This window comes from Chelonoidis abingdonii, chromosome 4 (genome assembly GCF_003597395.2).
Source record: "Chelonoidis abingdonii isolate Lonesome George chromosome 4, CheloAbing_2.0, whole genome shotgun sequence".
Lineage (NCBI taxonomy): Eukaryota > Metazoa > Chordata > Testudines > Testudinidae > Chelonoidis > Chelonoidis abingdonii.
The window spans coordinates 42229571-42252668 of NC_133772.1; the positions used below are offsets into that span (position 1 = coordinate 42229571).

Sequence of the window (23098 nt, forward strand, 5' to 3'; positions counted from 1 at the left end):
CGTCCAGAATACCCTGCTGTGTGTGTCGCTTCATGGTGGAACCTTGGCCGATCTCCTAAGCGACACAGGATGGGCTCTGTAATTACGTGGATAGGGGAGAACTCCAAGGAAACCCAGGCACTGCATAGTGGTGGTTTCAGTCTTGCACCAATGCCACAACACAGGGCTAGGGGGACACTCTAGTGCTGGGGGTGCTGCCTTTCAGATGCCAGGCAAAACCTAGGTTCTGCTCACCCATCAGATCAAATCATGAGGTCCTTACCCAGTTTTCAGTCAGTCATTACTTAAGCTAACACCCACTGAAATCAAGTTTGAAGGAAATCCCCAGGGAATTCTTTTCAAAGTAAAAGTTTTAGTACCAACATCCTGATCAAATTCTAGTTGAAGTCATAATAACTCACCTCTCTAATTCTCCCTTTGCACTTTCAGTTGTGTGTAGGGTGTTCTTCAGCTGTTCTTAGCTGCACACAGCAGCTTAGAACAGCTGATCTGCTGCTGCATTGCACCTCAGAAGTGGCTGCCTTTCTGCCATGATGAAGTGATCTTTACATATTCCATAGTGGGCCCTGCACTCTTTCTGGATGAAAGGTGCAATTGAAATGTAAATAATTATCTACTGAGCTACTGTTTTTTATCCTCTTCCTCCCCACCCCCACCTCCGTAAAGCACAGAATGCTTCTTCCCCTCCTCCACAAATGCACATCAAACGTGTGTATTTCCCCCACCCCAACCACACTCAGATGCACACAGTCTCTATGATGAAATGTTCAGGAAACAGATGCAATGCAGTGTGGGACAGAGCTTGTGGCTTCTGTAAATAGAATATTTCTGCTAGCCCATGTAGCCTGGAAATGAACAAAGTTTGGTGCTTTGTATCCATGTGAAAGACATTTAAATTACTCAATGAGAATTTCTTTTTCATATTAATTTAAAAACAAAACAAAAAAGGCCCAATGCAAAAGCTACTCTGGACCTGTCTCCTGGACTCCTGCAGCCTCACCCCCATGGGCAGCATTACCTGATTGCCCAAATGCTTAATGGGGGAGGGATTCTCACTTTCCTCTGCAACATCAGGGTATTGGCCAATGTGTGAAACTTGGACCTAGACTCTTGTCCTGTAGAGCAATTCCTTTATTGTCACTACCCTCCCTGCCCAAACGATAGTCAGGGAACCCAGGTGCGGTCAGAAACAAGGGGTCAGGGCATAGGTTCATGGCCAGCTCGATGCACACTAGGTAATGGAGTGTGTTGCTGCTGTATTGTTGATGTCTGCCTCCATTCCGGCCTGGCAGCTCCCATGGCCCCCTTCGGCTTTGCTCTTCCTCACGGAGCAATGAATTCCTAGCTCTCTTGGGTGCGGAGAAAAGCTAGAACATGTGACCCCTGCAGGGGGTCCAAAACTGGAGGGGGAATGGAAAGGGCCCCAATCTATTATTTTTTAAAAGGATGCTCATGATTTCTAAGCCAATCAGGATTTGAGGTTTGACTCATGTTTGCTGAATGCTTAGAGTTGGCAACACTGGGGTTAGCAGGGGAGCTCTGCTGAGCTCTGCTAGCATATATGGATTGCAGCAAACTGTCAGTGTCTTCTAGTTTGGGGACTAGTTGCTAAGGATTTGGGTGGGAGCTTGATGCCAGATCCCTTTGTGCTGTGTGTGCAGTTCTTCTCTTGCTTCCCATTCTGGGAAGGCTCTGGGGAGGAATATAGATGCTAAAACTGTCATTAGAATTAGATGGGAAAGGGGGGGAGGAAGCACATGGTGAACCTGCCTTGTCTGTCTGTCTTTCTTCTCACCCGTAGAAAAGGAAGAGGGCAGTCACTGCCCGCCGGCAGCATCTGAAGGTACGTGCTATTCCTGATTTTGCATGAAGTATGGGATTTGTCCACAACCATCCTACTGCCCATTCTTGAGCCAGCCAGTGCTCCTGCATCTGCCCCGATTGCGAAAGCCAGGAGCTCCCAAAATTGGTGCTCCCTCCTACCCCATTCCAGACAGTGGCTCCTGTTGGAACTGGAACAGCTGAAAGTTCCCCATCATTGGTGAATCCTCCTCCAGGCTGGCCAATGGCTGGGGTATCCCAAAGCTTCCCAAATCACTGCTCCTACAGCATTCCCTACGGTTGGGGTCTCTTGCTGGAAGAAGCTGGTCTCGGGAGTAGCTGTGTGCTCCCTACATCCAGCACTCCTATGCCATCTCCTACAAGAAGCAACTCCTCTGGGCAACAAGTTGGACTGGAGTGTCCATGACCCCCTGTGGTGAGCACTTCTTCAGTGATTCCTGCTGAGAATGCTGGGGTTGGGAGTAGCTGTGAGCTCCTTCCCTCCCCATTGCTGCTCACTCACACAAGTAACTGGATTTGTCTTTTTTTTTTTTCCGCCCCCTCCAGAGTGTTATGCTCCAGATTGCTGCTACTCTCATAGAGAAAGAAACAGCAGCTAAAGAAGCAGAAAAGGCCAATTACCTTGCCGAGCACTGTCCTCCTTTGTCACTCCCGCACTCCATGCAGGAGTTGCAGGTAACAGCTTTGTCTCTTCCATCTTCTCCCATGCAAGAGCAGAAAGGTTTGGGGTTCTGCCTTACCCCACATATATGGCTCTTCCAGCTCAACCCAACACACTGCCCATTTCCCTATATTGGTGCTTCTCAACCTTTTCAATCCCATGAAACCCTTGCAACTGAGCAGGCACGTGCCTGCGGTTTGGAATTTAGGAAAGTCAGGTGGTTGTGACCCCCTGTCATCTCCTCATATGCCCCCTGGTGGTAATTACTCACAATTCGAGCACCCATGTTCTCTACATCCTCTGCTCCACTTCTGCCATAGTAGCCAGTGAGAGGTGAAGTCCTGGCTCTACAGTGCATTTGAGGTGTTCTCTCCCCCCAAAACAGAGATGAAAACTTGTGGGTCCAGAAATGGATTCTGGCTTTTTTAAAATTTCTGAAGTAGGCTGGTCAACTCTGAATGTACCACTTAAAATGTTGGAGAGGGAACCTTGCTCAGCTGTTTCCATATGTCCAATAGTTTTGATCATGAACTCGGAGGTGAGGTATCAAGTTGATTTTGTTTGGGGCCTTTTAACTCACAGTCACACTAGGTTGCATTTATACAACAGATTCTCCTGCCCAATGCAATCTTTCTTTAAGGTGGAGGAGAAAGGAGTCCTCCGGTTCCCCTAAAGACTCCATGTTAAGACAACTCATCATTCCTGCAAGAGGGGCACAGGGGAATTCTCTTGGCTGGCTTGAGAGCATCCTATACTACTGAGTTAAAGGCACTACTTTCCCTAGGGGGTGGGCACCAGACATTTCCAGCACTGTTGTATCTGGATCTTTGATTGGAAATCAATTACAGTTGAGGAAGTTTAAATGCAAAAGCCTGATGCAAAGCCACATGGAGCAATATTTGACTCATTTCTGAGCTGCACTAGAACAGAGCTTGGCCAGCTGAGCTGTAGGGAGGGAAAAATGGCTTGAAAACTTCTTTTCTGCCTCTTCTGAACTTGCCTCCTTGGCAGAAGTGTGGCCCTGAGAAGCAGCCTAAAGCTGCCAAGGGGTCATTCCAGCAGCAGCACTCTGAATACACCCGTTTGCCTCAGTCATACTCCTGATTAGTGGGCAGAGGAGAGGCTGGCTATAGTGGCCATGTGCAACCTGGGAATTCCCTTGTGCCAGGGGAACTCCCAACCGATGAGTAAGCCAACTTGTCAATTGTGTTAAGCTGCTGGAGCCTTAGAAAGCAGGGTGGCCCGTCCCAAGTTCAGTGGTTCAGAGCCGCACCTGAGCTGGGCTCTTACAGAACTGGAGGAAGTTGTGGAAAGGGTAGGCAGTGTGAGTCACATGCTTTCCAGTGGCCCACATCCTTTTCTCTTTCTCTGCAGGACCTATGCAGAAAGCTTCATGCCAAGATAGAGGCAGTGGATGAGGAAAGATATGACACTGAGGCTAAGTTACAGAAAACCACCAAAGAGGTAATCTTCCCTGGCACTCCCATCTCTGCTGACGTGGAGATCAGTGGAGTGTGCCCAACCCCATGCTTTGTCCCTCTCTACAGTATGTATCTTCTGCCTGTGCTCCTACCCCACCATCACTGTACCTGCCCACTCTCCCAAATGCCCATGTCTTCGCCGCTTCACATGTCTTCCGTGCTTGCCTAAGCTTTGTCAAACTAATCCTTTACCTTTGTAGATGGCATTTCCTTTCTATCACACTATATGCACTTGTGTGTTCGTCTGTCCATTCATCTTCCATCTCATCACATCATTTTCTCCTCTCTCCCCATCTCCTCTTTCTTTTTGTAGCTTGAAGACTTGACCCAGAAACTGTTTGACCTGAGGGGCAAGTTCAAGAGGCCACCCCTGCGCAGGGTCCGCATGTCTGCTGATGCTATGCTGCGTGCGCTGTTGGGCTCCAAACACAAGGTCTGCATGGATCTTCGCGCTAACCTGAAGCAGGTCAAGAAGGAGGACACTGAGAAGGTATGACACAACTTCCCCTATTGTAATAGGATCCAGGCATTATTAGCTGGAAATCAGACTTCCCTGTGTACTGGTGTAACAGCCATATCTTGACCAGCACACTGGGGACTAAACTGGAGACCTCCAGAGCTAAAAGCATGAGCTACAATAGCTTAAGCTAAAGCACTTGGCTCCCCACCTGCAGCCGTAGCAGACTCTCCTCCTTGTGGGTTGGGCGCACAGGGGACCTGTAACACACACGTGGACCAGTTGGCCAGTGGATCTCTGGACCAAGACCCTGGTTGCTCAGAAAAGGCTGCAGTCTCCCAATCACTGGCCTTATGTACTTCTGCTATCCAACCTTTGTATTGTTTGCACTTGACACCGGGTTGCTCTACCCTTTTCTAACATCCTGAGAGTGGTCCTGTCTCTGCCACATGGTCATTTCCCTATTTTCCTCATATCTCTAAATCCTCCCAGCTGTCATGAGGATGTACATGTGCCGTGGCCCAAAGCCACACAGTGGGAGATGGTTTGGGGTTCTCACTGACATACAGTTTTACTACCAAGTGGTAAAACTCTAGATTTTAATGGCCTCCCCCATCTGTGGATGGATGAAGAGCTTTGTGTCAAACTGTTTTACTTTGCCCATTCATGCTTGGTATCTAGGGGAGGATATTCCACTCCAGTTACAGATTAGGTGACATTAGCAAGAATGTCCTAGTGAGCAGACTTGCAAAATTGAGACTTAGATCATCCAAATGCTCTCTCTTGGCCCTGCTGTCTATGATTTTGTGATATATCTCTAGAGTCATGATCAACTTCCAGTTCGGGGTAATATCCTGCTAACCTAAATTCCCCTTATTAGGTAAACTCTTCACTTCCTGACCCAAAAATGTTGTGCTGAGCTGCTCTGCACTGTTAAAGAAATTGCCTCATTCCACATCAGAGGGGGCTGCATTTCAACAGTGGGTGAAACAATCTCTGTATAGATAGTTTGGAAAGCACTGTGGGATGAAAGGCATTAGGGGTGCATTTCACCCCTGAACTAAGGAGGAGCACAAGGCCTAGACATCACTTAAATCCCAATCAAGTCCTTCAAAATATAGTTTGTGGGACATAAGCTTTGAGCCAGTCTTCTGCACAGGGGTGAATCTCATCCCTTAGGGATATTAGATAGGTTTGCTAACTGGAATCCCAGGTAGTATCTATGCTACACTGGGATGGATGTTAGCTAAAGAATACAAGGATGGGCGTGAATACCAACCAGCGTTGTCAGTACTTCCATGTTTTTTTTTTCCCCCTAATGCCAACAGGAGAAGGATCTGCGTGACGTGGGTGACTGGAGGAAGAACATCGAGGAGAAGTCTGGCATGGAGGGCAGGAAGAAGATGTTTGAGACTAGTGAATCCTAAATTCTGCACAGCTGTTAATCCTGGTATCTAGTCAATTTCCAAAATTTCTCCTCCTCCATCTCTCCTGCCACCTATTTTTCAAACCAGCTCTCTAGCAGTGTTTAGGGCTAAACTTCCTGAGCCCAGGGTCACACTTCACAAAGCAATCCAAGACACAAGACCTACTTTCAGCCCTACCCCCTACAGTTGCTATGGAAACAACTGTCCTAAATCATGCAATGTCATAACTACATTTGAAACAATGCTAGTGACCTGAACTGAAATCAAATGCAGTTTAACCCTGTAATTTTGTAGGCTCTGGTGTATCAAAGTGTTCCTTAACTGTGTAAATAAAGCTTTGCAAGTATGGTTGAATTTTTAAGCCTTGGAGAGCAAGGCATGAATTTACTTTGTGTCACATGATCACTTATATCCTGAGGTGGGAGGGGCTATTAAATACCTCTATAGAGACTGCAGATGATCAAGCTGCATGAATTATGGCCTTACCAATTACTTTGACCCTTTTGGCTAGTAAGAGTCTTGTTGGAGTGCTAAAACCAGTACTTGGAAGCCCTGATGGGATAACAAATGAGTCAGTGCAGACTAACAGCTAGCATACTGGATTAGGATTTGAGAGATCTAGGTTCTGTTCCCAGCGCTGCCATGGGCCTATTTGGGAAAATCACTTCATCTCTGTGCCTCAGTCTCTACATTTGTAAAATGGGGAAAAGATTATCTCCTCCTTTGTAAAATGCATTGACTTTCACAGATGAAAAGTGCTGTATAAGAGAGAGATCAAAGTGACTGCTGTATTTTTTGAGCTGCTGTGGGGTTGCTGGAGAAGATGCTTGTTGCATGAGCAGGTTGAGAAAGAGTTCAGGGGATTAGTGGAGTGAGAGAGGCCACAGGAAGGAAATGGGTGCAGTGTGCTCTACTGCCAGCCACTGGTGCCCCTCCAGGTTCTCTTGTTTCCTTTTCTTCTACAAGAAGAGAGGCAGAACCCTCAATCCAGAAATCTGTTCCACATTTTTCTCCTCCTGAAGGTTGTACTCAGAGCCCATATCTGGGTGAAATCTCCATCTCCCATTCCCACTGCTGGGAGCAGCCTGGTTTCTGCTCTGAGAAGATGCTTCTCTCCCTCCTTTCCTCCTTGCTTTGAGCCCTGCAACCTCTTTTGCTATCTCTGCCGTAGAGGAAATGAGGGGAGTTTTAGCCACTTCCCTATCCCACTCCCTTGTGGGCTCGATGGCTCCCTCCCTGGCTCTGCAAGGGGCATAAGAACGGCCGTACTGCGTCAGACCAAAGGTCCATCTAGCCCAGTATCTCTCTACCGACAGTGGCCAATGCCAAGTGCCCTAGAGGGAGTGAACCTAACAAGCAATGATCAAGTGATCTCTCTCCTGCTATCCATCTCCATCCTCTGATAAACAGAGGCTAGGGACACCATTCCTTACCCATCCTGGCTAATAGCCATTAATGGACTTAACTACCATGAATTTATCCTTTAGCACAAGCTAAACCAGTCCCCCATCTTCTATTAGCTTCAGCGAAGGGCAGTTACCCTCTCCAAACCCCTAATATCTCCTGGGAGAGGGCAGGGAGTTCTTTCACTACAGAAACTCTGCACTGTGTCTCAGGGCATATGGCACCTCATAAACCCACGCTCAGGAGCTGGGGAACTTTCTGGGTGCCCTTAGTGATTGGGGAACAACGTGTGGGTGGGTAGATGGGGGGTTCTACTTGCTAGCCCTTCCCTCAGCTCTCCTGGATGGCAGGTGATCAAATTGTATCTCCCCCACCCCTCAACAAAAGATGTAAGATGAAGGACTGGCCACCCAAGACTCCTGAAGAGGGAAGAGACAACCAGGCCTTGCTATAGTCAGCAAGATAAGTAGGAGGTGGGTACCAGGCCTGAGAGCAGAGAGGCAGGGTGGTTTTTGGCAGGACATATTCTACTGGAGATTTGAATTTGAACTTCTGTGTAATAGGAAGGGACTCTAGCTACTTTCCCTGCACTCCACCGCACAGTTTTTTTTCTTAAGCAATTCTGCAATCTGAGCATTGCTGATTGAGCACACCACACCCTTGTGCAATTGCATCTTCACATAGCAGCTGTGCTGGTTGTATTTCAATTGAACATAGAAATCTGATTCAGGTGTTTCCTTTTCCTGGTGGCTCTCCCACACTCAGGACAGAGAAATCCAGTTCATGTCTTTTCCTGGCCAACACATAAACAACGGAGGAGCTCCCTTGACCACTCCAGCCTCAGCTCTGTTGATGAAAAGGTTTGTTACCTGTGATTGTCACAGGAATGTCCCAAAGTGAACTTTTGAGCCTAGGTGGACTGGATTGCTCAGCTGCTTCTGAACATTGTCTGGTTTTGCCTTCAGTAATCCCTTACCCTCATGTGAGTACCTGAAAGCATTTAAGTGGGCATCAGCACACACAAGGGAATCCACCAAGCATTACAGCCTGGCTAGATTGGAGAAAGGGGGCTGTGCAGAGTTGCAGGGGCCCCCCTGGGGACCCCTAGCAGTGCACCCTTGGGAAAAGGGGGCTTCTGGGTTAGGCTGGTGTGTGTGTATGTTGGAGATGATAGTGTCAGTGGCTGGGACCGTCTTGCACTCTGGCAAAGGGCTGCTTCCGTGGCTTTGTGGCCAAGGTGGTGTGGCCTGGACAGAACCAGTCCTTGGCAGGTGGATGTTATCGAATGTTGCCACTTAAAGATGCAGCCATTTAGTAGTATAGTACTATGAGTGGCTATGGCCTGTCTCTCAGACAGTTTTCTACTCTAACAGGCCCTACGAGTGGCTGTTGCCCCATGCTTCCCCTGCAGCTTGGGTTAGTACTTCCTGATTTTTAGGCAGTAGATGGAAACAAAATCTTAAATATGACCTGAAAGTAAGAACTCCCAACCCCCCTCAAACCTCAGAGGCTTCCGGCATCATTTGCTGCTGGGTTAGAGGACAGGAAGGGTGGTATGAAAGTGAACACACGCATGCGTGTGGGTGCGCACACATTGTACTCTTACAAAGCTCTTTGCAGAGCCTGTCGATTTGGCAAGGTTGTTAGCAAGGAAATAAAATGTCAGACTCTGAGGAGTGCCATGGAGACCCCGAGAGCAAGAATCAGGAAGGGGAAGGGCCCCCAGTGGATACTGAAAGGTAAGGCCCTTGGAAGTAGCTGAAATTTACCTCATGGTTTGGTTCTGAGGGGGCTACAGGTTAGCCAGAGAACTGGAAAGTAGAAGCAAAACAAGAGGCTGAATGAGCCCCAAATGAACTTGAGCTAAGAGTCATTGCAGTTGGTAGCGCATGCACATAGAGAGGGGAAAGCAAAAAGGGACCAGCCATTGGAAGCTCTAGAAAGTTCTTGACCAGCAGCATAGGCTCTAGGTTTTTTTCTGCCCCACGCTCAGGTGGGGCTGGGGCTTGCAGGCAGCACTGGAAGCGGAGGGAGTGATGTCACCTTCTCCCAGCTCCTGCAAGGGCTTTACCTGCTCCCCTGCCTGGCTGCGCAGAGAAGCCCCGATATAAGGAGCGGCACAAGGCAGCGCAGCAGCCAGTGCACAGATGAGGTGGCACAGCCCTGGCTCCCCGGCAGGACTCACCCTCTCCTCCCCAGGTAGTGGCTGGGCCCTGGCAGCTCAGCATCCCAGGGCTGGGTCTTCCCCTTCCTGCTGCGGCCAGGGGCACAGTGCCCTCGCCCCCTCTAAGTGGCGCAGCTCCGAGAGTGCAACTGCCCTGAAAAAAAAGGATAGCTGGAATGCTGCCCCTGGAAATGTGCTGCCCCAAGCACGTGCTTGCTTTGCTGGTGCCTAGAGCCAATCCTGTTGACTAGGCTCACTAGCTTTTCTCTGCCTCGCTCAAGGACACAAGGCTGCAAGACAATCAAACTCTTTGCCTTTCCTGCCTTTTTTGGACTTTAGAGTCCCCTCTGGGGACAAGCTAGAGATTGCAGCTCAGGCCAAACTTGGCACTGCTAGACTGAAGCTTCTTGGGTGTTTGGATCTGAGGTTTTGGCTCATTGTGGAGCCATGAAGTTCAGATGCCCCTGTTCTTTCGGATGCACACATGTCCAGCGTGAGAGGGAATGGAGGGATTTTATTAGCTCTGTTATTCTATTGTCCATTCCTCCATCTCCCTGTAGCAACTGTTTTGGGGCACTGGGAAATGACTCTCATTTAGACTCTGGGTGATGGGGACTTATATAGTCCACTTCATCTTTCTCCCCAAAGCATTTTGACTCCATATTCAGACTGTCCATAAATCTGAGCTAGAACTGCGTGTGAAGGTCATAATGTTCTTCTCTGAGGGAGAGTTTCAAGGAAGAAGACCAGGGGCAGAGAAAAATAGACCCTTTTCTGATTCTGCTTTGTGGAAAAAAACTCTGCCATTTTTGCCCCAGCTATCATTATATTTGTAGATGGGTGAGAAACTGGATGTTAATATATTGAAAAGACAAGTGAGGCACTGGATGGGAGTTGCTGTAGTCTTAATTTCTTTCCCTATATATCATATTTCTCTGGCTGAATTAGACTGGAAGCCTCTCAGAGCAGGAATATTGTATTTTGTGTGTTTGTACAGCTCCCTGTTCACTCACGTCATCCCTGAAATAACAGCAACCAGATAATGACACCTCCCTGGTTGGTTTGCCACCAGGGACTGAAACTTGGACTGCTAGCGCCAAAGCACAGACAGTCTACCATTTAGGTTAAAAGAGTAAGTCCATCAGCTGGGAGCAGTAGCAGTTGGCTTTTGGCTGTGAATTGGCCACTAGAAAAGGACAAAGACACGCTTAGCCAGTGTGTTATCTAGACCTGGGTGCATCTAGATCTAGGTTCAAAGGTTGAGCATCTATAAAGTTTGGGAGGTGGCTCTGGCCTCTCTAAAAATAAAACAATAACAATATTATTCACCAAATCGTATCCAACGCATGTTCAAAATGTTTAACATTTCCCCACAAAAGGAAGTTGACAAAATCTTTGGCTGTAGCCCTTCCATACTTTTGGGGTGATGGGGATCAGGAGGAGAAGAAGGGTTCATGTTCAATGCATCCTTTGCAGTATCCAGTAATGAAAGGGTTATTTGTCTTCAGGGACACTAAAGCTATTGAGGATTTCAGTGCTGCTATTGGTTGGGGGAGCCTGGGAACAAATAGTGATATATTGTTGCAACAAATATTCTAGTTGGCACCTATATGTAATTAGGCAGTGGCACAACCCTGGCATAGTGCAGCTTTCCCACTCATTCCTCTGCCTGCCATGTTTGTGTGTGTAGATATGTCTTTTTTGGTGGAGACAGCTCTGCACACGCTTCTAATCAGACTGCAGTAATGTTAGGATAGTATTTGGGGTGAGGGGAGGGATGTTCCCCGCTAGGTTCATGACCAAGACTTTGAAACAACCAAAGAAAAAGCTGCCTGCAGAGACTGCTTCTCAAGTTGCATGTGGGGCGGGGGTTTCAGGGCATGTTTTTGGCAGCATACGCATTGCTGGTGGGATGCTCATGTAGTGCCAATGTGATCAGTGGTTCTCACAGTCTCTCCACTGAGTCTCAGAACATGGGGTTAAGGAACCCCTTTGTGACTGAGAGTGTAGAAGTAAGAATGCTTTTCTGTGGTATTTCAGCCCTTGTGCTCCCAGGCAGGAACAGAGAGGGCAGACATCACAAATATTACAAACTAGTGTAGGTCAAAACTTTTCAAAGTTTGGAACTTGGATGAAAAATGGGGGGAAAATACAGATGAAATTGTTGTGATTCCCTCCATCCCTGGTCAGGTTTGGAAATTGTCACAAATTTTTAAATTTAAAAATTAGATGGGGGGAAAAAAGGGTGCGGGAGAGTTGAATTTTGTTTTTAAAATTGATAACCACTTTCCCGCCCAAACCTTGGAATAGGTCCAGTTCTAGATTTATTTCAGTTCTAGTTTAACCTGCTTTGTTCTACTATCCCCCCTTCTCCAGGTGAGCAACCACTCCTGAAATCCACCTCCTAAAATGTAGGAAAATGAACAACATTCAACATTCGGGGTGGGTGGTCTTGCTCATCGGCCTTTCACTCTGTACCCAGTCTGCTTTCAAGCTAACTTGCTGCTGATCAAGTTATAGCAATGCTTCACAACTCTGAGGAGGGCTGAAGGCATGGAGGGAGCCAAACGGGGCATGGGGTTAGGGTTTGTGGAGGGAGAGTGAATGAGGAGCTGATGGGGGTGGAGGTGGGGCAGAATTTGGTCAGAGTAAGATGAAAGCAAATCAGAAAATTGCCCACAGGTCCCACAACAGCACCTGCTCTTTTCACTCCCTCATGTACGCTGTCACAAGCTAGAGCCCTCACAGGTTATACACTTTTATTCTGTGACAGATGGACAACAGGAGTCAGCATTGTCGCTTGGATCACCTAGCCTGTTTGTTTCCAAGAGTGCCCCAAGGCCTTAGCTACGCAAGCGAAAATGGGGCCCATAATTCACCTGTGGTAGCAGTTCTGGAAGTTGTACTGGAGAGGGGGCTCAAGGCGGGTGAGACGACATGTTGATCAAAATTACATATCCCTGTCTACGCTACAGCTTCCTCTGTGGTTGCTGCTGCTGGAGCTGTACTGGTAGTGAATGACATGTGTCACTTGTGCCAGTGTAAATGTGGGAGGAAGAGGGGGATTTGGCTAACCCTTCATATCTTCAGGCTGTGCATCAGCCTGTGTCTCTAACAAGGCTGGGTGTAGGCATGAGACATTTAGGCAATTCTTCCACGGTCGCTCTAGCTAACAGAGGTGCAGCTCCACCGGTGCTAGCTCTAGTGTGCAGACTGGACTGCAGGAATAAAGACCAGGGGAGACAAGCTCGCACACTGGGGTCTGTTCCTCTCTGCCTGTGAGGTCTGGAGAGAGGGATGGCTGCTGAGGAGAGGAGGGACAGGCAGGGAAATGGCTGCTTCCGGAAGATTGGATAGGAATAAGTAGGCCAGCCCCTGAAGAAATAATGCACAGTAGTTCAGGGGGAGTTGGCATTTCTATCCCAAAGAGGATAGCTGGCTGCTTTGGGAGATCAGGGAGCTGTTGTGTGGAGAGGGCACAGCTTACAAAAAGTTGGGATAATTCAGTACGCAATGTGAACCTCTGAGATCCCCCTGTCACTCAACCTAACATACCCCTCCATCCTCCTAGTGATCACTTTGGAACTTGCGGAAGCTAACAGGATTGGTCCTTCCACATATCGCGCATATATATATATCTGTAGGAATATGGCTTGCAAGGCAGGTGCTCCTCTTGTTAGTGAGCTTCAGGGGATAGGCAAGAAAATAACTTCTTATAGACACAATCAGCCATTCTAGCTCATCATCCAGTGTTCCCTTCCTTGCCTAGCCTCCTATCGCCCACGCTGCAGGGAGCCCTGGGCTGACCATATATGGTCACTGGCTCAAGATGGCTTTGCTGTGCTAGCAGGCCCATCCCTTCCTTTGCCACATCCTTCCCCAGCTGTCTTGAATTCTCCAGATCCCTTAGAGGAGACTTGGAGAGTCCTAAGTAAGATTACCACAGTTGCTAAGTATATCCGAGGCTGGAAGGAGATTGTCTTGGGAAACTGATACCTCAGGAGCTATCTTTGAACTCCTTAGCACCAAATTCCTGGGGGAGGGGAGGAGGAACTTTTGAGCCATGCTCAAAGAGGCTGTTAAAAATTTAACTCAACTCACTCAACTGCATGCTGCTTCATCAAAGAAAGGGAAGGGGGAGGGGAAGGAATAGGTTCTAGTTGAATGAATAAGAAAAAGAGCTAGAAAATACCCTAGCTCTGACAAAGGTGCCATGTATATGGGCAATTTGTGACTGGTCCTTTGACTTTAAGAATCATCTTATTTAAAGGAGACATAAAAAAAAAAAAGTGGCTGGTGGCCCTTTTTACTTCTTTAAGATGGAAAAAAAAAGGTGTGAAAGATTATTAATTCATTATTATTATTCTTTTTTCTGCTTCATTTTTACCTTGAAAATTCAGGGCCAGTCTACATTGGAAGACTCTATGACAGGGCTAGTCTATTATTTGTCAAGGTCCAAATTTCTTGGTCAAGGTTTAGTCAAGGTTCAGCCTCCAGAGACAATAATAATAATGAAAGTAAGTAAAGAAAAAGATTTTGGGGGTCAGTTCAAAAGCCCCTGGTGGTCCAGATTTGCCCTGCAGTCTGCCTATTGACTACCCCTGCTCTATGATGACAAGAGAACTAGTCAAATGGTGACAGTATAAAAATCGAGAGCAGCTCTCAAGCCTAGTGGTGAGGCCAGGTTTAGTTCCAGAGGCTTGGGAGTACACAAAGCCAGCTTTGCACCTTTTATCTTCGTGAAAAGACAGCCCGATTTGGATTTTCAGTTTCACACAGGGCTGGGTGGGAGAAGGTGAGTGGGAACAGAGCAGGGATGCAGGGGGCTCTTTCCCTGTTTGGAGATGAACTGGAAACAGTTTCCTTACACATACATCATCTTCCCTTTTAGCAGCTGTGGGTCAGAGCACTGCTATTTTCCCAGTGAGCTGTTTAATAAAATGAAGCCTCAGAAGGAGGAGTGGAGGAGGAAAGAGAAAATGACAGAGAGGGAGGGAGGAAAGAGGTGGAGGGGTGAGAAAGATTAGGAGCAGAGACAGGCTCATAACAAACCCCCAGTTCCCTGCACCTCAGAATGGAGCAAAAGTTCCAGACTCTGGAACTAATCTGTTCAGCTCCAAGGAGTTTGGCAGGGACATATGCAAAATGAGGGGAGCTGTGTGGCAGAGGAAAGGGGTAGTGACAGCAAAAGCAGCAGCACCGCCCAGGTTGGGCTGGCAGTAGCTGGGCTCTGGCAACACACAGGCTGGCTTGGAATGGCACAGCTGCAGGGATATGGCGCTGGGTGGGCTGGAGGGCGAGTAGCAGAGCTGGGCATGGGTGGGCAGTGGCTGTGGCATTGTATGGAACAGGCTGGAAATGACAGCGGTGTGGCAGATTTTACAGATTGCTGCTGGAATGGTTGTGGCACTGCCCAGGTGAGGTGGGAGCTGAATGCTGCACACAGTAGGTGATGATGGCAATGTCCAGGTTAAGATGGTCTCAGAGTTCTTATTAGCAGTGCACAAGACAGCGAGGCACTAGAACAGCTGGGGCACTGTGTAAGGGTGACAAGGTGGATGAGGGAACATCTTTTATCGCACCAAAGTGTCGGTGCGAGAGGCAAGCTTTTGAGTTTAGGCAGAGACCTTCTTCAGGTCTGGGAAATGTACTGAGAGTCAGAGCCACCTGGGGGGGCAGGCGCAAGTGGGGCAATTTAGCCCAGGCCCCATGGGGGCCCTGTGAGCCCTGGCCGGTGGCCGTCTGGGTCTTCGGCAGCATTTCGGCGGCGACGGGGGGCCCTTCAGCCACTCTGGGTCTTCGGCAGCATTTTGCCAGCGGGGGACCCTTCAGCCGCTCCGAGTCTTCAACGGCATTTTGGTGGCGGGGGGGCCTTCAGTGCTGCCGAAGACGTGGAGTGACTGAAGAGCCGCCCGTCGCCGAAGTGCTGCCGAAGACCCGGACTGCCGCCAGGTGAGGACAAGCACCGCAGCTCCCCCACTTTGCCCCTGCCCCCCTAAATCCTCTGGGCAGCTCGGAGTGTCACGACGTAATACAAGCTGAACAGATTGTTTAACATAAGTAGTTAACACATATTTCAAGAGACCCTTCAAGGTGAAGTGGCCTGTTAACACCCCTTCAGGAAAAGAAGGAAGGGGAAGACAATTAGGGGAGTTGTTAGTGGGTTACAGTTTGTTTTAATAAGCCATCAATCCAGTGTCTCTGTTCAGTCCATGAATGTGGAATGCGCTGTCTGTTGCATTGCACTGGTTAGGCTGGCACTGATTGCCTGCAGCAGCGCACAGTTTAGACTTGTAAGCACACGTTACAGCACCAGAAAACCTGCTGTAACACAGAACTAGCAAGCGCTGTTTGCTGCTGGTCTGGACGCATGGAAAATGAGAGACTCTGCCACACGAACACCTGTTCTTATGCCCAGGCAGTGATGTGATGCATTTGCATCCATCAGCCGCAAGGAGGCATGCTCTGCTCATGCTTATTTCATAAGGCAGCGGAAAGGAGAGAGCTAGAATGCAAAAAGCCTGTGTTTCAAGGAAAAGTTTTGGGGGAGTGGAAGCTTCAACCCTTGCCTAACACAGGCAGCCATGCACTAGTCAAGAGGGCAGCCTTACAGAAAGTGTTTGTTTTGGGAAGCAGCGAGAATGCCATTGTACAGCATGCTCTAGTAGCTGAGCCCAAATAGAAGACAAGATTTGTGGCTTTGTTCCCAGCTCTGCTACTTACTGGCTATGTGACCTTTGGTGAGTCATGTAATCTTCGTATCCCTCAGGTTTCTCATGGTTAAGATAGCATTAATAACACTTACCTTCTTCACCAGTGTGTTCTGAGCTTAATTCATTAATGCTCCCAAAGCACTTTGAGAGCCTCAGTGGGAGGGTCTGAGAGAAGGGCAAAATATCTCCTCCTACTGGTTTTATGTATTTGTTCCCGTCACCCATGAGTCCTCCTGTTGATGTCCTTACCCCCTACACTGCTGCCAGAACATGCCTGGCCCATAATTCCAACTATACATATAAAATGATGGAGTCTAAATTAGCTGTTACCACTCAAGAAAGAGATCTTGGCGTCAATGTGGATAGTTCTCTGAAAATATCCGCTCAATGTGCAGCGTCAGTCAAAAAAACTAACAGAATGTTAGGAATAATTAAGAAAGGGATAAAAATAAGACAGAAAATATCATATTGTATCTATATAGATCCATGGTATGCCCACATCTTTAATACTGTGTTCAGATGTGGTTGTCCCATCTCAAAAAAGATACATTGGAACTGGAAAAGCCTCACAGAAGGGTGAAAAAAATATTAGGGGTATGGAACGGCTGCTATATGAGGAAAGAGTAATAAGATTGGGACTTTTCAGCTTGGAAAGAGACGACTGGGTGGGAGGGATATGATAGAAGTCTATAAAATCATGACTGTTGTGGAGAAAGTAATTAAGGAAGTGTTATTTACTACTTCTCATAACACAAGAACTAGGATCACCAAATGAAATTAATAGGCAGCAGGTTTGAAACAAACAAAAGGAAGTATTCCTTCACACAACGTACAGGCAACCGGTGGAACTCCTTTCCAGAGGCTGTTGTGAAGGACAAGACAATAACAGAGTTGTTTCGTTCCCAGGGTTGACAAACAAGGCTGTACTTACATTGCCACTGCCCATGTTGGGCCCGTTCTTTGGGCAAGTAGAGGATATCTGTGTGTGAGGAGTAAATGCACCTTAAACACTTGTGCTTCCCCAGATCCAGGATCTCAGCAGCATGAACTTCCCCATATCAGTCTATGAAGTAACCTGGCCCAGTGGATAGCGTTGGCTTGAAAGCAAGGAGACCTGGGCTCTGTTCCTGTGTGACCTTAATTGGAAGCACTTTGGGGCAGGGCAGCACCTGGCACAAATGCCCACCATCTTGGTCGGTGCCTCTAGCTGCTATCATAATACAAATAATGAACTTGCCCTTCTCAGAGCCAGCCACTGGCCCAAGTCAACTGCTGCAGGGTGCCAGTGACTGCCCCTGAAGCCAGTGGGAGCTGTTGCTATCTGGTGGCAGGAGGTTAAGGCCCCAGTAATGCATCGTTCTCTGTCTACAGTCGTGTGGGTTACCCCTGACAGCTCTAACTCAGCAGATGCCTCTCTTTCTCTCTCTTTGTACCTCACAATGGGGCTAGACCATAAATGGTTGCCTTTTCCTCCTCCCATCTTTCCTCCTGCTTGTGGATACTCGCCAGATAGGCTGCTGTCCCCTCTGTGCACTCCTCTTTCTCCTACTCCTGCCCTGCCTTCCACCTGGAGGACACCTCAGAGCAACTGCACGCACCAGACCAAAAAGCCCCAGAGGGGAACCTGCTGTTGCTAAGAGCTCGAAGCAGTGACTTTCTCACTGAGTTCCTTTGTTTCCTCCCATTCCCTCTGAATGGGAGGGCCTGAGAGCTGCACTCTGAAGAGACCTCTTGGGAGTGGGGAGATATGGTGTGGTATTTTCAAAAGAGGCTCAGGGAGGTAGGTCGGTGCCCAGATTCCATTAAAATTCAGATGTAGTTGGGCACGTAGCCTGACAATCCCTGCCTTTGGCTATACTGGACCACATGCTCTGAAGAAACCGCAATGGGCCTATTCATCCCTGGGCCAGAGATTGGCTCAATGCAGGGACTGAGTGGGAGGGAAAAGGTACTGGGGGCAGGCTGGGGCTGGCTTGGCCCTTGGCAGAGGTTAGAGCAGCCTGAACCCAGCTGCCAACAGTGCTTGTGGGCTGGCCCAGAAGCCAGGAGTAGTTGGGGCATAGAAATGTCCTGGCCATATCTCCCTCCTTGTGGGACTTGCCCTTGCACACCAAGAGCTCCTGAGAGGGGTGCCATAGAGCTACTGATGCCTTAATCCACCCTTAGTTCCTTGTCGTATCTCTATCCTTAATACCCATCTATCTAGTGAACAAATTCCATGTGTGCCTGAAGTCATGCATTGCAAACACTTATTTTGCTTTGGGTCTCTTTTGGGTGTGCCCTGCTTCCCCACAGCAGTGCCCTGGAAGCAGGGCAATTGGCTTGGACCTCATGTTGCTCCGTGCCTGGCTGTGTGTGAAATAATTTTTTCTCAGCCAGCCAGGGAGGGCAGTGCCAAAAATGTTTTCCACCCTGGGCAGCAAAACAAACAAAACAGTGAGACTTCTAGAGCTGGCCCTGCCTGTAGGTATCAGCCAGGACTCCAGTACTGTGAGCTTCCCCACAGCAGGGACTGCAGCGGCATCAGTCACAATTTCAGCAGCATGAGCTTCCTGGAAAGCTTCCTGCTCCGTAAGGGCTAGCCCCCTCTGTCTGGGAGTAATGGAGTCTGCTCTCATGTGGCACAGTGTGGGAGCTGTGCTGTCCCTGGGAATCCTTCATTAGCTGACACTCGCTTTGGCCTCAACTAGCCTTGGCCTGGCTTTCTGGGCCTCAACCTATGTCTAGGGTGATGGCTATTGGTGTCCCCCTGGATCTGCTGCAGGAGCAAGTCCTTCTGGAACCATTTTCTCGAGTTTTCTCTAAGGCAGGGGTCTCCAAACTGCGGCCCGGGGCTTCCATTTGTCCGGCCCTCCAACCAACAGGGAAGAAGCGAACAGCTGAGTAGGCACACTGAGCAGGCAGGGGGAGGGGCTGCCAGCAACAGCTCAGATGGGTTGGGAGGGGTAGCTCAGCTGAACTGTGCAGAGGGGTGAGTTCCTCTGGGAGTCAGTTTCCCCCCGGAAGGGGAGCCAACTTAGGGGAGAGTCATTGCTGCAGCTGAGCAGGTACAGGAAGAAGCAAACAGGCAGGCTGCAGCTGAGTAGGCACAGGGAGGGCCTGCAGGCAGCAGCTTGCATGGCGGGGGGGGGGGCTGAAGCTCAGCTGAGCTGTGTGGAGGGGTGAGTGCCCCCTGGAGCCAGTGTCACCCCAAAAGGGGAGCCAACTTAGGGGAGAGTTGCTGCTGCAGGGTAGCAGGCATGGACCCCTGCCTTAGAGTAAAAATACAAGCCAGCTGCTTAAATGACATCTCCAATAAATGGAGTAAAGAAGATGGAAATTAACAATTTCATGATGGTTAAATGTTACCTACAGCACTAATAGAACCAAACAGTATTTGTAGGATACAAATGTGAGTTTTTAGAAATAAAATTTAAAAAAGTGAAATGATTTTTAATGTATTGACAAATATTGTGTGATTTCACAGTACCTGCATTGATTAACTTTTATACCTGATTTAGAATTTAATGCAACACTGACACAGTAGAGTAGTGTTGTTGTTTAATGATTTTGCATATATTTGCATTCATTTAATTTCTTTCACAGTTTCTTCGGCCCACGAAGCCACTTCTAAAATCTAACATGGCCCTTGTCTCAAAGTTTGGAGACCTCTGCTCTAAGGAATCAGGATATTTTGCAACTGTTTTGCAACAGAAAAGCTTCAAAAACAGACTCCAACGAGAAACTGAACTTTAATATGCAAATTAGACACTATCAACTTAGGCTTCAATAAAGAGTGGGAATGGCTGAGCCATTACACACATTGAATCTATTTCCCCATCTTAAGTATCCTCACACCTCTTGTCAAACTGTCTGAAGTGGGCTATCTTGATTATCACTACAAAAACTTTTTTCTCTAAATTAATTAGCCTCTTAGAATTGGTAGGACAACTCCCACCTTTTCATGTTAACACACAAATCTCCCCACTATATGTTCCATTCTATGCATCCAAAGAAGTGGGCTGTAGCCCACGAAAGCTTATGCTTAAAATAAATTTGTTAGTGTCTAAGGTGCCACAAGTACTCCTGTTCTTTTTGTGGATACTGACTTACACGGCTGCTACTCTGAAAGATATCCTAAGGAACATTCTGGGAGGTATTTAGTATGATACAACTGGAATTCAGAGGCCCCTCTATTTTAGTACTTAATGGTATTCCAGAAGACATGTGCCACTGGGAACGATTACCAAGCCAGTCGCTTGCTCTTGGGCAGCTGTACCTGGTCTATGTGCCACAGGCATCTACCCCAGATGCCGCTGTGCATACTTTGAGATACAGGACCCTGTATGGTGTGGCTGTACAAAGCTGGTATTATTCTCAGACTTTGTAGGACCATAGCACCTAGAGGGCCCAGCTGAGATCAGCACCCCATTGTGCTCTACAGGGTATAGATACATAGATAATACATAGACACAGTGTCTATCCCAAATAATATAGAACCAAAATATGCAAGGGAGAAAGGAAGCATGATCCCCTTTTTCCCAGATGGAGAACTGAGACACAGAGACTTTAATCAAGGTACTTTAGCAGCCTGTAGCATAGCTGAGATTTGAACTTACATCTCCCGAGTCCTAGCCCAGTACCTTAGTCAAAGCCAGAAGTTCCATTGAAAACTGCTACAGGAATGTGTGTCTGTAGTGACCTAGCAATGAATGGGTTAACCATTCTTGCTTGGAATCTCAGTGTATTTTCCTTGCCAGTTTATCCGTCTTAATACACACCAGATGTGCGAGACAGCTGACTGAGTGCCTTAATCCTGGGCTTCAGCAGGCAGAGTTGTCTCTCTCACAAGGGGCAGGCCCACTCCAGACTCACTGGGGATTTCATCTAGTGCAAAGCAGGGGCAGGGAGGCTGGCAGCCCCCTCCCTCACAGGGAAAGTGTGGGATGACTCTAAGCTACTAATTGTTAAATCAAGGTCTTTTACTTACTGCAATGAGCTAGCCATTCCTAGGCGGAGGAGTTGGGACTGGGACAACACCCTCACTGACTTAGCAGTAATGGGACTGAGGGCAGCACCCTGGACATACAGCAGAGATATCTCTGTTCTAAAGATGAGTACTTAGAACGGATCAGCTCCACAGCTGGTGTAAACTGAAGTACTGACTTCAGTGGTGTGGTGTTGGTTTAACCAGCTAAGGATCCAGCCCACTATATCATCTGGCCCTCTGTCCCCCCAGCCTTGGGCCACCCAGCATGCTGCCCCCAGCCCTGGACAGTGCTGCCTGAAGCACCTGAGCTGTGCTGGCCCCCTAGCCCAGGGCCAGCCCGCTGACCCCAGACCCAATCACACTGGCCAGTTGGAGCAACCCCAGCCCCTCTCCCTTTAATCGGTTAACCGATTAAATGATATTTTAATTGTTTAAATGGCTAATTTTTTAAACAATATTTACATCCCTACTCTCATCCTTTCTAGACTACTGTACCCCTTTCAGGAAACTGATTTGCATACCTCCAAGTTTCACCTCACTTAAAAACTACTTGCTTACAAAACTAGACATAAAAATACAGAAGTGTCACAGCATGCTATTACTGAACAATTGCTGACTCTCATTTTACCATATAATTGTAAAATAAATATTGTACTTACATTTCAGTGTATAGTATATAGGGCAGTATGATTTTGTATGAAATTTTAGTTTGTACCAACTTTGCTAGAGCTTTTTGTGTAGCCTGTTGTAAAACTAGGCAAGTATCTAGATGAGCTGATGTACGCCCTGGAAGACCTCTGTGTACCCCCAGGGGTATGTGTACCCCTGGTTGAGAACCACTGAACTAGGTCCCTTCTGGCCTTCCAGTCTATGGGTATATCTAACTACAGGATTATTCCTATTTTACATAAACCAGTTTGTAAAACAGATTGTATAAAGTCAAGTGCACGCGGCCACACAATGCACAATAATTCGGCAGTGTGTGTCCATGTACCAAGGCTAGCGTCGATTTCTGGAGCATTCCCGTAGCTATCCCATAGTTCCCGCAGTCTCCCCTGCCCATTGGAATTCTGGGTTGAGATCCCAATGCATGATGGTGCAAAAACAGTGTCGCGGATGATTCTGGGTAAATGTCCTCACTCATTCCTTCCTCCGTGAAAGCAACGGCAGACAATCATTTCATGCCCTTTTTCCCTGTGTTGCCCTGGCAGATGCCATAGCATGGCAACCATGGAGTCCGTTTTGCCTTTTGTCACTGTCACCGTATGTGTACTGGATGCCGCTGACAGAGGCGGTACTGCAGTGCTACACAGCAGCATTCATTTGCCTTTGCCAGGTAGCAGAGATGGTTATAAGTCGTTCTGTACCGTCTGCTGCTGTCATGGGTGCTCCTGGCTGGCCTTCGCTGAGGTTGGCCGGGGCGCAAAGACAAAAATGGGAATGACTCCCCGGGTCTTTCCCTCCTATATGTTTTATCTAAAAATAAAATCAGTCCTGCCTAGGATATGGGGCAAGTGCACTAGAGAACCAGAGAGCACAGCTGCTCCGTGTCAGATCCCGCAGAAATGATGAGCTGCATGCCATTCACGGGGGGTGCCCCTGCAACAACCCCAACCGTTGCTTCCCTTCTCCCATAACCTTCTTGGGCTACCGTTGCAGTGTCCCCCCATTTGTGTGATGAAGTAATAAAGAATGCAGGAATAAGAAACACTGAGTTTTTAGTGAGATAAAATGAGGGGGAGGGAGCCTCCAGCTGCTATGATAGTCCAGGCAGGACAGAATCTTTTCGTTAGACATGAAGGGGGGTGGGGGTTGATGGAACTCAGCCCCCCAGTTGCTATGATGAGGACAGTTACCAACCGTTCTGTACCATCTGCTGGGAATGACCAGGAGTCATTCCTATTTTTACCCAGGCGCCCCCGGCTGACCTCACCTGAGAACAGCCAGGAGCACTCATGCCGGGGAGGGGAGGGGAGAGGA

General features: G+C 48.1%; 2 protein-coding genes across 3 annotated transcripts in view; both read left to right on the plus strand.

The window, feature by feature from the left end:
* The first annotated feature begins 1741 nt into the window (after positions 1-1741).
* On the plus strand, positions 1742-6255 carry TNNI2 (troponin I2, fast skeletal type). Its single transcript, XM_032770653.2, has 5 exons — positions 1742-1843; positions 2389-2517; positions 3878-3967; positions 4298-4474; positions 5770-6255. Exons 2-5 carry the CDS (start codon positions 2395-2397, stop codon positions 5866-5868), a joined length of 489 nt encoding a protein of 162 aa, XP_032626544.2. The 5' UTR covers positions 1742-1843; positions 2389-2394; the 3' UTR covers positions 5869-6255.
* Positions 6256-8811: 2556 nt separating this feature from the next.
* LSP1 (lymphocyte specific protein 1) overlaps positions 8812-23098 on the plus strand; it is a 91385-nt gene continuing 77098 nt past the window's right edge. Inside the window, exon 1 of one of the 2 annotated variants that reach the window (XM_032770585.2) lies at positions 8812-9011. In XM_032770585.2, coding sequence (XP_032626476.1) covers positions 8932-9011 — 80 coding nt within the window. In that variant the 5' untranslated portion in view covers positions 8812-8931. The remainder of the gene's footprint in view (positions 9012-23098) is intronic. The other variant, XM_032770603.2, reaches the window with a different exon arrangement.